Source organism: Calidris pugnax, unplaced genomic scaffold (assembly GCF_001431845.1).
Source record: "Calidris pugnax isolate Ruff unplaced genomic scaffold, ASM143184v1 scaffold26, whole genome shotgun sequence".
Taxonomy (NCBI): domain Eukaryota; kingdom Metazoa; phylum Chordata; class Aves; order Charadriiformes; family Scolopacidae; genus Calidris; species Calidris pugnax.
This window is the reverse complement of record NW_015090765.1, coordinates 1,537,132-1,549,906: the sequence shown is the minus strand read 5'-3', so window position 1 is coordinate 1,549,906 and position 12,775 is coordinate 1,537,132. Positions and strand designations below refer to the sequence as shown.

General features: G+C 38.4%; 1 protein-coding gene across 1 annotated transcript in view; it reads left to right on the top strand.

Annotated features, from left to right (window-relative positions):
- GALNT18 (polypeptide N-acetylgalactosaminyltransferase 18) overlaps positions 1–12,775 on the top strand; it is a 278,270-nt gene that overhangs the window by 173,688 nt on the left and 91,807 nt on the right. Inside the window, exons 4-6 of the mRNA XM_014935984.1 lie at positions 677–860; positions 1,716–1,913; positions 4,407–4,521. Coding sequence (XP_014791470.1) covers positions 677–860; positions 1,716–1,913; positions 4,407–4,521 — 497 coding nt within the window. The remainder of the gene's footprint in view (positions 1–676; positions 861–1,715; positions 1,914–4,406; positions 4,522–12,775) is intronic.

The following is a 12,775-nucleotide window of genomic DNA, read 5'->3' as shown; positions in this document are numbered from 1 at the left end:
GTTTAGAAAGAAAAATGGAAAAAAGAGAAAGAATTCATTTTATTCTTACTTTTTTTTTATTGAAATATTGATTTAAAAAGTTCATGGACAATACTTGAAAAGAATTCATTTTATTCTTACTTTTTTTTTCTTGAAATATTGATAAAAAAAGTTCATGGACAATATTGGGTGTATTTTTCTGGAAATATAAGATAGTTACCTTGTTTGTTGCTGCAGTAACATAATATACACTTATGTAGCTATGATACTTTATGATTGAGTGGCATGACTTTATTGACATTGACTTTATTATTTTGTGGCATGTTAATGTTAAACAGTGGCAGGATTCTGATGTCAGTCATGTAGACTAAATAGTTACACTTGGAATTTTTTTATTGCTGGATAAATGTAGACTAAATAGTTACACTTGGAATTTTTTATTACTGTATGGTCCTCTTGCTTTTGTTTTTGCCTCCTTTTAGGCTTGACTATTTGAGAATTCTTAGAAGTTAAATCAAATGGGGAGTATTTCCATGTATGAAGATTGTTTTTGCCTCCTTTTAGGCTTGACTATTTAAAAATTCTTAGTTAAATCAGAAGGGGAGTATTTGCATGTATGAAGACTCCTGTTTTCCTGAAAGAACGGGTTTTTACATCTTGTCCAGCTGACTGACCTCTCTTTCTTTCTTTTCCACAGAAGAACTCAAGGAGAAACTAAAGAAATATGTTGACGAAGTGAATGCCCGTAAACCTGGTTTCATCAAGGTGGTTCGACACAGCAAACAGGAGGGGCTGATTCGGTCTCGCGTTAGCGGATGGAGAGTAGCCACTGCACCAGTAGTTGCTCTCTTTGATGCCCACGTGGAATTTAATGTGGGATGGTACGTGTCTCCTTGAATTTCTCTGACCAAGGGACCTTTTCCAAGCGCTGTTTGTAAATCGCTGAATGGTGTTTCTCTTGCATATAGAGGGTGAATTAGCATTCTGATATTTTTAATGAAGATTCAGACATGATCATGGACATGAGCATGAAAACCATTTGTGCCAGGGTAACACAATCTAGATCCATTTTTATAGTGTGAGTTACCTGCTGGCCTAATGTATTTAAACTATATTGGAAAACTGCATGTTAAAAACCTCCACCGATAATGTAGCCCTTTGCCCAGAGGGGCATTTTTATCTTCTTTTAATTAAAAAATATTATGTTTCTTTTCTATTCTGCAGTGTAAACAAAGAAGTGTCATTTTGACACTGAGGTTGCTGCTCTGTGGAAAAGTAGCACATAACTAAGACCATGTGTTTTAACTTGTTCAGTCTGGATTTAATATCTCTGTTGCTTCATGAGTGAAAACGGTGGTAAAAAGGCAGGAGCTTCTGTCCCTAGGACAGATCTATTATTAGCTCTGATCTTGAAGTCCTTGATCATATCGAGAGCCTGAAGTTATTATTATTTGGTAGCAAGGGTGTAAATGCTCTATGATATTCAAATACTAATTTCTTCCATTCACCAGCTAACATCAAGGTTAATAAAAGGACATCCTAGGTAAAATATTGCAGTGTTTTATTTTGGGGCAGATCTGTCTCTGTCAAAATTCCCACTGCAAAGCAAAGGGAGCTCTGAATGGGTAACAGCTCTAGACTTTGCCCTTGCTGAAATACACAGCATAAGCTGCTATTTCCATCACTGCTATGCTTCTACTGACACAATCATAACACACTTTTTTCTTTTATTTTAGGGCTGAACCAGTGCTCACTAGGATAAAAGAGAACAGAAAAAGAGTAATTTCTCCATCATTTGATAACATTAAGTATGATAATTTTGAAATAGAGGAGTATCCCCTCTCGGCACAGGGGTTTGACTGGGAGCTGTGGTGCCGATATCTGAACCCTCCGAAGTCGTGGTGGAAACTGGAGAACACAACTGCTCCAATAAGGTAACCTGCAGCTGTGACCTACGGTAGTGTGTCACTGGCAATGCTCATTTAGATGTGACAGATGGTGAGTGGTCTTAGCTATGTAATAGGTTTTACTGACTGTAATGTTAAATTACATGTTAAATTAGTTAAGTGCCCTTGAGCCGTCCACTTCGGGTTTTGTCCTTGAACCCCACACCCCTGCGCATCAAGAAAACTAGATCTTTTCAAATAGGTTTCCTTGTTATTAGCATGGGGCAAAACACATAGTTGAAGTGAAATAGTAGACTTGAATGCCCAGCCAGCACTGCTTTCTCCAAATGCCTTGTCTGCTAATTTAGTGGTAATGGGCCAGAAACAGAATTTTCTTTACAAACACATTATATAAACAGGACTGCTCTGACAGCTGTATTCTTTATAATGCTGTCACATAGCTTTACAGCTGTGTCATGCCCTAGGAGTTAATGCTGGGCCGCTGATAGTGTGTGAGCAAAGAATATTAGATCCTTGCTTTGGTACAAACGAGCTCTGTATTTTCTTATCCTGTCTGGAGTATTGTTAGGCTGGTACAGAACAGTACCCTTATCTCAGGGGGAGGAGTAGGTGCCTCTAAATCCTCTCAGCAACTCTGCTGAGATTCCAGGTCTTTCTTCTAGCGATGCATTCATACCAAGGAGGTCACTGGTACCTGGACTCTGGCTCTGCACAGAAAGAAAGTATGAAGGCCGTTTTCAGTTTTCACCACCTACAAAGCAGAACCTTAAATAGCAGTGGCAGCATGAGGGGAACATCACTACCGATTGGTTTTCATGCAGTCAATGTAAAGGCAATCTTTCATCCAGTGGTTCTGTCTTTTCAGGCAGCCAACTTTTTTCAGCAATTACCAGTTTAGATACCCTGAACTGCACTGACCCAGATGCTGTTCATTAGAACAGGACTCAGCATTGGAAAGTAGGAGATAAAAATTCACAGACATAGGTAAAAAAGGGTGGAAATTTCCACACCATCAGAAATGGTTCTCAGTATTAATAAAGTCTGTTAACATTATGAAAGTGCTTTGAAATAATCTACTCCTGGAGAGTCAAACCTTCTATATTAATTCTGATGACTTCTTAAATTTAAAGTATTTAAACTCAGGATAAAGAGCAAATCTACTTTTCCATTTTACCCCAAAACTCTGCTCTGTGTGAGGATTGTGGAGTGAATGTCCTTTATGAATATTGGATGTTTAGATTTGTTCCCTAGCCCTTTCCCTGGCACCTTTTATTCAGTGCAATGCATGTATGTGTGCGAGGGATAATTAAAACAAAAAGCCACATGGCTTCTATCATGCCTCTGATATGCTGCTGGAATTATAACAAAGGGAAGCAGGTACTCTGAAAAATACTTTAAAAACAACACCAAGAGCAAGAATACTTTGTCATCAAAGAAGTGTGGTTTTTGAATTGACGTTAACTGCTATTTTCTTCATTAATAAATACATCAGAAACAGTCTTTCATTGTTATAAAGTGAGTGCTCTAGTCCTTCAAGTTAAAGACATAAATGTATAGATTTCTGTAGAATTGTACAATTTGTGATTAATACATCCTATAATCTGTTTGAAAGCAGATGTCTAATCTTATTGCAGCTTGAATGTTCCCAGTAAATGCAGGGTGATTTCCCCTGTACTGCTAATTAATATCCTGTTGTTATGAGAGTTCCTGATACCAGCGTAATAGGCAGAAAAGACATTTTTATTTCTTGCTATTGTGGATTGTAAGTTAGGAGAAAAATGAAAAGGCTAAATTACTCTGTATTATCCTCCACTGCATCTTAAAAAGTAAAATTGTACTCTCTGAGCCTGAACCCTTACATTCTTAAGATTGGCTCTGCATAGTAGAAATTGGCTAATTCAGGTCATGACATAAATAGAGCTTACTGATTCGCTAAAGCTATTGTTTAATTGTAAAGGATTGTTTAAATTTGGCTCAGGACAATGGACTAGTATTACAGTACGCTGGTAAGAGCAAACATTTCTTGATTCTGTAGTGCAATACCTGACCTGAAAGTTGCCATTCAAGAAATAATCTTTTCTTTTACATGAACTTACAGACATAAGTTTTCTTAGCTGTAGAATCTAGCTTCTGGCTAAACACAAAACTGCATCTTTGGGTATCCTTGTTAATTATCACAGACAAGAAACCTGAGGACTTGGCAGGGACAGAGACTAGAATGGCTGGTGCCTCAGAAACAAAGTTGAGGCTCCTGGATCTAGTATTATTAGGACTGAAATCCTACCTGTTCTGATGAAGAGACTCATTTTGAGTCTATTTTCCCTCAATGGTGCTTATTCCACAATAGAAGCAGGAACATAAGCAGACAAAGCCAGGTAAATCTGTTTAAGAAAAACCTCCCTAAGAATCAGTCTTGACACACCATTTGACACAGCAATTATAAATATAAGCTACTTCTGAATAATAAAACTGTTCCTATTCTATCTGTTAATTTTGATTGTGTCTGCTTCATTTTTCCAGGAGTCCTGCATTGATTGGATGCTTCATAGTAGATAGAGAATATTTCCAAGAGATTGGCTTACTGGATGAAGGCATGGAAGTATATGGAGGCGAGAATGTAGAGCTGGGAATCAGGGTAAGGAACATAACCAACCAACACTGGGGGCTTGAGTTAAAAATACAGCTTGTTTCTTATTGCACGGGGTGAAAAAACAGTCAAAAATCCATGGATGATGGCACGCAAAGGAGATCCACAGCTCTCAGGATTTTTTGTATTTGAGGAGGGAGGGGGAAAAAAAAGAGCAAAAGCTCCTATATCTTTTTAAAGAATTTATCTGGGATAAGATAGAAATACAAAATTTGGTATTATTCTGTTTTTCAAGCAACAGTGTTAGAATTTGTCAGACATTATACCCAAAACTCACTGCTTATTTATGATCCTAGTCTCAGTAAGGAGGATAGTTTCTCATAGGTGTAATGGGAAAAGCCTTTCTACATTACTTGGTTTATTTAAATTGGGAAAATTGCTGTGGAGCAAACTGGAATATATAGGCATTTATGCTGCCTTCCCTCTGGAGGGGAATTAAGATATCAGTGAAGTGCATAAGTGCACATATTTTCTTCTTTCATCGTACACTCTTCATCTGTTTATTGGATGCAGTATTGTGTGCAATTTGTGTACTTCTTTCTGTATCTCTTCACAGCTAAATACCATTCTGAAAATACAGTGCTGTTCTGCTTGAGAATCTTTCAAGTTTTTGATAAAAGAGAAATTCTTAGATAGATAGGTGGAATGAAAAATGGTGTGATGTGTGTTAGAAAATTAAACTCTGAATTCTGCTATGAAATGTTAGTGGAAGATTGTGTTTTGTGCTTTATGGTTGCCAGAACAAAAGCATACTGTTATACAATAGGAAAAAAAGGAATTAATTTTAAAAATACAGAATCCTCGGCTGGGACTGAGAGATATAACAAAGAATACTCATTTTTACTTCTTTTTTCCTGAAATTCTTTTTCTCCTACCTGTCAGAGATAAAGTGTTATTGCAGCAAGACTGAAGGGCAGGTCCCCTCTCAGTTACATTAGAGCACCATTTTAAGGAAAGGCAGAGAGAAATGCAAGACTGCTTCTTTTAATAACACCATTCTCCTCACTGTGAGGGCCAGAGAGCTGCCTTCTGTTCCTGAAAACTGATTTTTGCAGCTCAGTGTTATGATGAGTTGAAAATTAGTGTCACTTTGATTTTTCTTTTCTTTTTTCAACTGACAAAACTATTGTCTCCTTGTGAGCGTGAGGAGTTTTATCTAGTTTTGCATCATGAGATATATCCTGTCCAGTCTGCTATACTTAGCCTTGCAGAAGTTGATGGGGAAGAGTACTTTGATAGACAAAACCAGAGAGACACAAATGTCTGCATAATTGAAACTTTGGAGTAGACTGGATCACTGGAAAAAGGCCCTCTGATTTCCTTATGGCTTTATGTCTGTCTCCAGGGAAGCAGTGCCTGACCTACATAGAATACTTTCATCTGTAACAGATTGTAGTGTGCAAGGTAGCATAATGTATGCTGCCTCGTCTGACTTTATCCTGACTGGGATCTGTGTTCCAGGCTGTATCAAAACAAATTACTCAGCTGTAATGAATAGATTTTTCAGCAGTTTATTACCAACTCTTCTCACAATTCTCAGCGTATCCCGGATAATACCAGGATGAATATAAATGTACAGTGCAATATTCGAGCTTCTGGGAAGCACGGTGTTATTTCTGCAGATGTTAAGCTTGAAAAAGCAAGCTCCTTCCCTCAGCCACCTGCTTCTGGCACACACCTGGGGCCATACACTGCATCTTGGCAAAATACAGGTGGCTCCTTCAAATTTGCTCCTCACATTATGGTGGGCAGCCACGTCATTCAGGTGCAGTTGTCCCTAGAGGTCCAGCTCCCAAGGGCTGCCTTTCATTTCCTTTAGATAGGCTCATGTGGAAAACTGTATTCAGCGGGTAATTTTAGGCCAGATGGTCTGTTTCTGCTGCTGAACTACGTTTTTGTCTCTGCAGCACCAAATAGTCATCTCTAGATTACTTGTGTTGCTTTCAACTGTGAGGCATATGATGAATCACTTAATAAAGGCAGTAATTTAATACAAAACCACATTATAATTACAGTATCAGTGCAATAAATAATGATTCCATTTTAAAAATAATGCTCTTCAATCCATGACTACGTATTGCTCACTGTGCTTCATCTTTCATTGCCATTTTCCCTTTTTTAAGAAGTATCAAGCTTCCTCTAGTGTTCTGCTGTGTGATATGCATTATCATGTAAGGGTGGAGAAGCAAATACCAAACTGACCTGGTATCCAGGCTAGGCAAGAAGTAGTATGTTGTGCATTGCATTCTCTAGTATGATGGAGTTGGTAACTAATGAAATTTCTTTGACTTTTTATCATGGCTTGAGTTTCTAGGCAAATTTCACACAGCCCGTTCCTGCTCTTTACAGTGTTTAGGCACTGGAACTCAATTCTTTATTGGGAAATTTTATGCCTCTAAGTGTATAAGAGCAAGCACGTACAGGAACAGGAGAAGTTACTTTCAGCTACAGAAATAGTAGCAAGAATTAGGATTATTTGAGTTACCTGTTTTTCTTAAACACTCTAAGTAGAGCATGGTCCTGCGTCCCTGTATTACTAATTTTGTTCCAGAGGGTGTAACACTACTGTGAGCCAAACTCCTATGCTGCAGCATCATGTGATGACAGGATTGGGTAAATCACCACCCCTGTGCCTATGCACAGAGTCCAAGCCTTATTCTCTATTTGCTTTGTTAGTGATTGCATCTTCAGTGATGGGAGATAAAATTTAACCTCCCAGCTGAGAAGGTTCCAAAAAGCAAAGTCTACCTATTTAGGATTTCTTTTCATTACAGGGGAGAAACCATTACTGTCTCTTCTAAAAAATCTTGAAATGGTTTGTTTTCAGCTGAACTGATGGGATATTCACTGTGCAGGGATAGGAATTAGACCCTGACGAAACGGAGACTTATCCCAATATCCTCTCCCAGGAGGTATTTTTGTCACCGCATCGTCTGCACAAATATCTAGTTATTTGTGTAATGTGAGTGCAAGAAAATGCCCAACTATTGGAAACTTGTGTCTGAAACATTCATTGTTGGTAAACCATAGCAAGGCACAGAAAACAGGTCTTTGATTGGAGGATTATCCTCTTGACTCTGATGAATTAGTTTCTCTGCTCAGCTCTACTTGTCTCTAATTTGGTGTATTATTTTAACTTCTAAGGTTTTTACTCTTGTCTGTGGCTTTGTAACGACATTTGTAAAATATTAAGCATATATTATTAAATAAATATTAATAGAGTTCTGTTGCCTTGAGCTAGAAGCTGACAGATGGGTTCAAAATATGAATGCATTTTGAATCTTAGAAGCAATGCTGTATTTTCTCCTGAAGCAAATATTTTCTTGCAAAGCTATTCATTTGCTCCATAAGAAAATAAAGGCAGGCTGGTTGATGAAAGATTTGACAGCATCCTTTTTGAGCAGCTCGGTCACTTTATCTGGGACTTTTGAAAGATTCATTTACTGTGCCCCAGAATCATATGCTTGAATTCACGTTAGGATGAGTAATGCATCTTTTTGGTAGGTATTCAGTCATTCCCAAATGAAGTGTGCTTTTAAGGGACCAGATTGCATTTGAAGTGCAAACTGGAATCACATTGCATATCTGAGAGACCAAATAGGAACTGTGTTGGTAACTGTCTTATAGTGGAAACAAAACTGAGTGTAAGTTGGCATTTATCGCTGTTATTTGGTCTCTGCTTCTGGGTTGTGCTTGCACAAGCAGTACTTGTAGTTACAGAGTACTATAAATCCATTCCAATCAAATAGATGCAATCAATTAGATCCTGCATTAGGTGGTTCAACTCTAATTTTCATTAGGTTTCTTAAAGGCCCATTCCAATTCCTACTGAAGTCAGCGGAAGATTTCCTATCAAGAGCAAGCCTGCAGCAATCATTTTGTCTTTTAAAAGAGTTTGGTGAAGCTTCCAAATATCTGTTACCACAAAGTTGTTTGTACCATTTCTAGGGATACCTGAACAAATAGTCGGTGATTCGCCTTAGGTCCTGGACTAAGTCATCATCAGAGTCAAGGGAATGTAAGCCCAGGCTTTAATTTAGGGTAATTAAATATGTCACAAAGACTTTTTGTTTGCAGTTGAATTTGCGTTCACGGGGATATAATGGCCCTGTTAAATGGGTAAGAGGAGATTTTGTTAGAAGGTAATAGCTCTTCAAGGGAAAAGGAATGGATCTTGCTCCCACTAAATATATATCAAGACTTCACTTCAGCTGACCCAGGAGGAAAATTACATTTATAGTTCAGACTGAGTATGGCACGCTACTTTTATACGGTATATTGCCATAGTGAAATTAGTTGTATTTGCAATAAAATAACATTGTAGTAAATATATGTGCTTCATTTCCTGTTAGTCTCACAGTTTGTTTATAGAACTTATGTGAAGCTGATGCTTTTTCTGTTGGTGGAGAACTAGAGGAATCCTTCTTCTCCTTGCCACCCTCTTGTTCTGGCTCACAGCTCACCAGTACTTTGGCTGTGCCAGCATAGTTGTCTGAATGGCTGCTTCATACCCACTATCTCAGAACACCTCCAGTTCAGAAGTAGACCTTTGTATTGTAACTTTTTTTTTTTTAAACTGTAGGGTTAATTTTAGTGTTAATCAGTTTGTGAATTACTGTGCTGCCTCTCAAACTGTTGTGCTAGGAAAATTGAGAGGCTGATGTGCCAAGAGGTAGAAATGAGTGGGAGGACACAATGAAAGTGAGAGGATGTTTCAGCAAGCTGCTGTATTGTGGGACTGTTTGCACGGAGAGGGGGCAGCGGGATGTCTCGTGTGTGTAGCATCTCTTTGTGTCCTTGCTGCCAAATCCCCTTTCATGGCACTCCACGGAGCAAAGTAGATCTTCCCCAGATTCCCTTCAGGAAAATGGATCTAGATGTCACCCATTCTTGCAATTACAGCTGTCATCACTTGCTGTGGTCTTAAAGCCATGTTTTTAACTTGATTTTAACAAGTAGGCCATAGCTCTTCCCAGTAGGGAATGATTTGCTCTACAGAAAAAATCCGTAGTGTATGATCACAGGTGCTGGTCAACAGCATTAGGTTGATGATGTGCAAAGGGAAGGGCTGAGAAGTACATGAATAAGAATATCCTTAGTGCTACTTTTAGATAACATTTAAATACTGGTTTTTAAGATAGTAATTTCTTTTAAACTTTAGATTCAAGCTTTAAATGAAGAGATGTGTCTTTTATTTTTATCCATTTTGTGAATTCAAAAGATCATTTCTAGACTGAACTCTGCAAGAAAAAATGGTAAAGATTGACCAAATGTTACTTCTTACAAGATGCAGCCAATGCTTTTCATAGCCCACACTTTCACCAAGATAAAAATAATTCCTTGGCAGTGTAAATATGGTGCAAGTACTTGCCTAGCACCCTGTGTAACCAGTAGTGGCTTCTCAGTATGACCAGAATTATTGCTAATTTTGTTTTGCGAAGTGCCTCACTGTGTTAACAACCTGAATCCCAAGATGACACAGACTAAAATTGTCTATTTATAGAGTCGTAATTCCAGCAGAAAAAAAACCAACAACAAAACCAAACAAAAAACCAAAAAAACCCCTCTGTTGAGAATAAAATAAGCAAATTGTCATGCTTTCAAAGGGGTGTCAGTCATCAACAGAAACTGGCTTTCTGTGGCTTGTTCTGGTTTTGTGTCAAACCTGCAGTGGAATAATTGTTTTTTCCCCCCCCTTTCGCCCCCGAATGCCTCAGCAGGTAACCTGCAGCTACAGCATGTGCAATTATACAGACAACATTACCAGTGAATCATTTTGTGTTTTCGCTCTTTCTGGGGAGAGAACATTTTTATTAGCTGCTCCCACAGGAAAGCGGATGATTGATCCAGCACCAGCTAACACGTGGCATCACTATTCCCTACAAGTAAGGAGGATGAGGCACTTGGAGATTTCCAGCAGATATTTTTTCACTAGTTGTGCGTGTGTGGTTGCGCGTCGCCAGCTGGGCAATAAGATAGACATCTTGATGTTTTCTGAGAGGAGATTGTTATTTATAGTGGTATAGAAAGAAGTAAAATGGTTCAAGTCAATATGCACTTACAAATCAGTGCGCTTGGGCAAGATGCAAACTAATTAGTGCATTATTATAAGATAGCCTTATGTTTAATGTCTTTCTGCACTTTGAGTCGCAGCGTGGTGGCAATGCTGTTGTAGCTTCTGGTATTACAATTCTTCATGAACTAGTCTGTAAAGATTCCATATTTGTTTTAACGTGATACTGAGGTGAGATCTCTCTAGAGTTTATTTTCATGAAGAGTTTTTAGTACTGCAAGACTAATTTAGTAATGTAACAAAGATTAGAGGAAGAGCAAGAGATTGTTGTGGTGTAACTGAATTGAGTAGATGACTGGCATGGATTCACCAGGATGGATCCAGCATGTTTGGGTCAAAGCTGCAAAGGCCAGATAACCTTGACATTTGTTACAGCACATGGTGTCAAAAGTCAAGCAAGCAGAAGACCAGTTTGGCTGAACAGGGAACTCCTTATTGGAGCTCAAGAGGACAAAAAAATTGTATGATTTCTGGAAGCAAGGTCAGGCTTCACAGGAAGATCACAGAGCTTTGGTTTGTATATGCAAGGAGAAGACGCAAAAGGCCAAAGCTCAATTAGAGTTGAAACTGGCCAGTATTGTTTCAGATAAGAAGGGCTTTTAAAACGTATGTTAATAGCAAGAGGAGGCCTAAATAAAACATTGGAAAGATACTTTTTGCAGATGGTCATCTGACTAATAGGGATGACGAAAAAGCAGAGACATTCAGTGCCATTTTTTGCCTCAGTCTTTAATAATGCTGATAGACCTTGGGCTTGTCTGGTCCCCTGAGTGTGGAACCACGAGTGTGGAAACAGTGACTTTCCACTTGTGGACGCTGAAATTGTAAGGGACCAGCTGTATCAGCTGAATGATCCCAAGTCCATGGGACCTGGTGGGATTCATCCCAGAGTACTGAACGATCTAGTGAATGTTATGGCAGGACCCTTCTCGATCATCCACCAAAGATCTTGGGAATCTGGGGAGGTTCCTGCTGAGTGGAATCTAGCCAATGTTATTCCTGTTATTCTATGAGGGAAGACTGAGGGAACTACAAATCTGTTAGTCTAACCTCAGTTCCTGGAAAAATTATGGAGAAGGTTATACTAGGTACTATTGAAAGGCATTTAAAGAGTAGTGCAATCATCAGGCATGGTCAACACGGGCTCACAAAGGGCAAGTCACCTTAGTCACCTGCCTAGTAGATGAAGGGAAGACAATGGGTGTAGTTTAACAAGTACAGCTGTGGTTCAGGGAGAAAAAGGTAAAAACACAAAAGATGGGAAGTGCGCTAAGTTGCTCCATGAATACTAAACCAGTGGTGATCTGGTAATTCAGTTTGCTTCTTTTTTGCCTTTCTACTCATGACTTAAACTTGGCAATGTAATGATTTCTGTGTCAGTTATTTGCTGTGCCTGGCAATGATAGACACATTTGAAAGAGAACTGAATGAAGCTGTATGCCTTCAGTGACCCTTGAAGCATGTTATCTCCTCCTAACACAAGGCATAGAAGAGTTCCTTGCAACTGCAAACCAGCAACACAACATGCATAGTTTAACAATACATTGTAAAAGTTTCACAGCTAATGAAGATACGTGCAAAATTAATCCCTGCAGAACAAAACAATTTAAAAGGTACATAATGAAGCAAGAGGCTAAAAGAGGAAGGAAACTACTGATAATTTAATATGGGAAGAACCGTTTCATGTATTACTTTTTCAATAAGCGTGTTTTATAAAGGCACAATTAATGTAAAATGAGGCCTATGAGGCAATTAACGATGACTTCAAAAGTAAGATTTACGGGATAATTTACATTTTAAAAATTGAGAGCATCTCTAGTTATGTTAAAGCCTTTTATTTTATTTTTAAAAGTATTTTAGATTGTGGGGGTGTGTTTTTGTAGGTTGCTTACAGTTTCTTGTTAAGATTATTAGCTTCGTTATGGAAAAAAGCTATTCCCACAAGCAAATAGATAGTTTACCTGAAAGTATGATGGATTTGTATGATGATGAGAAGTAGAATAGTCTTCAAAAACCTCAAAGGATTTCAGTAAAACATATGAAATAATTTTTTTAAAAATCTCTCTATTCAGTCTCTGATTTCTCTATGCCTACTGTTCTGAGCTGTGACTATAGGTGGTCACCTCTTGGAATTAAGTTACACCCTAATTTCCCACTCTGCAGGGTTAC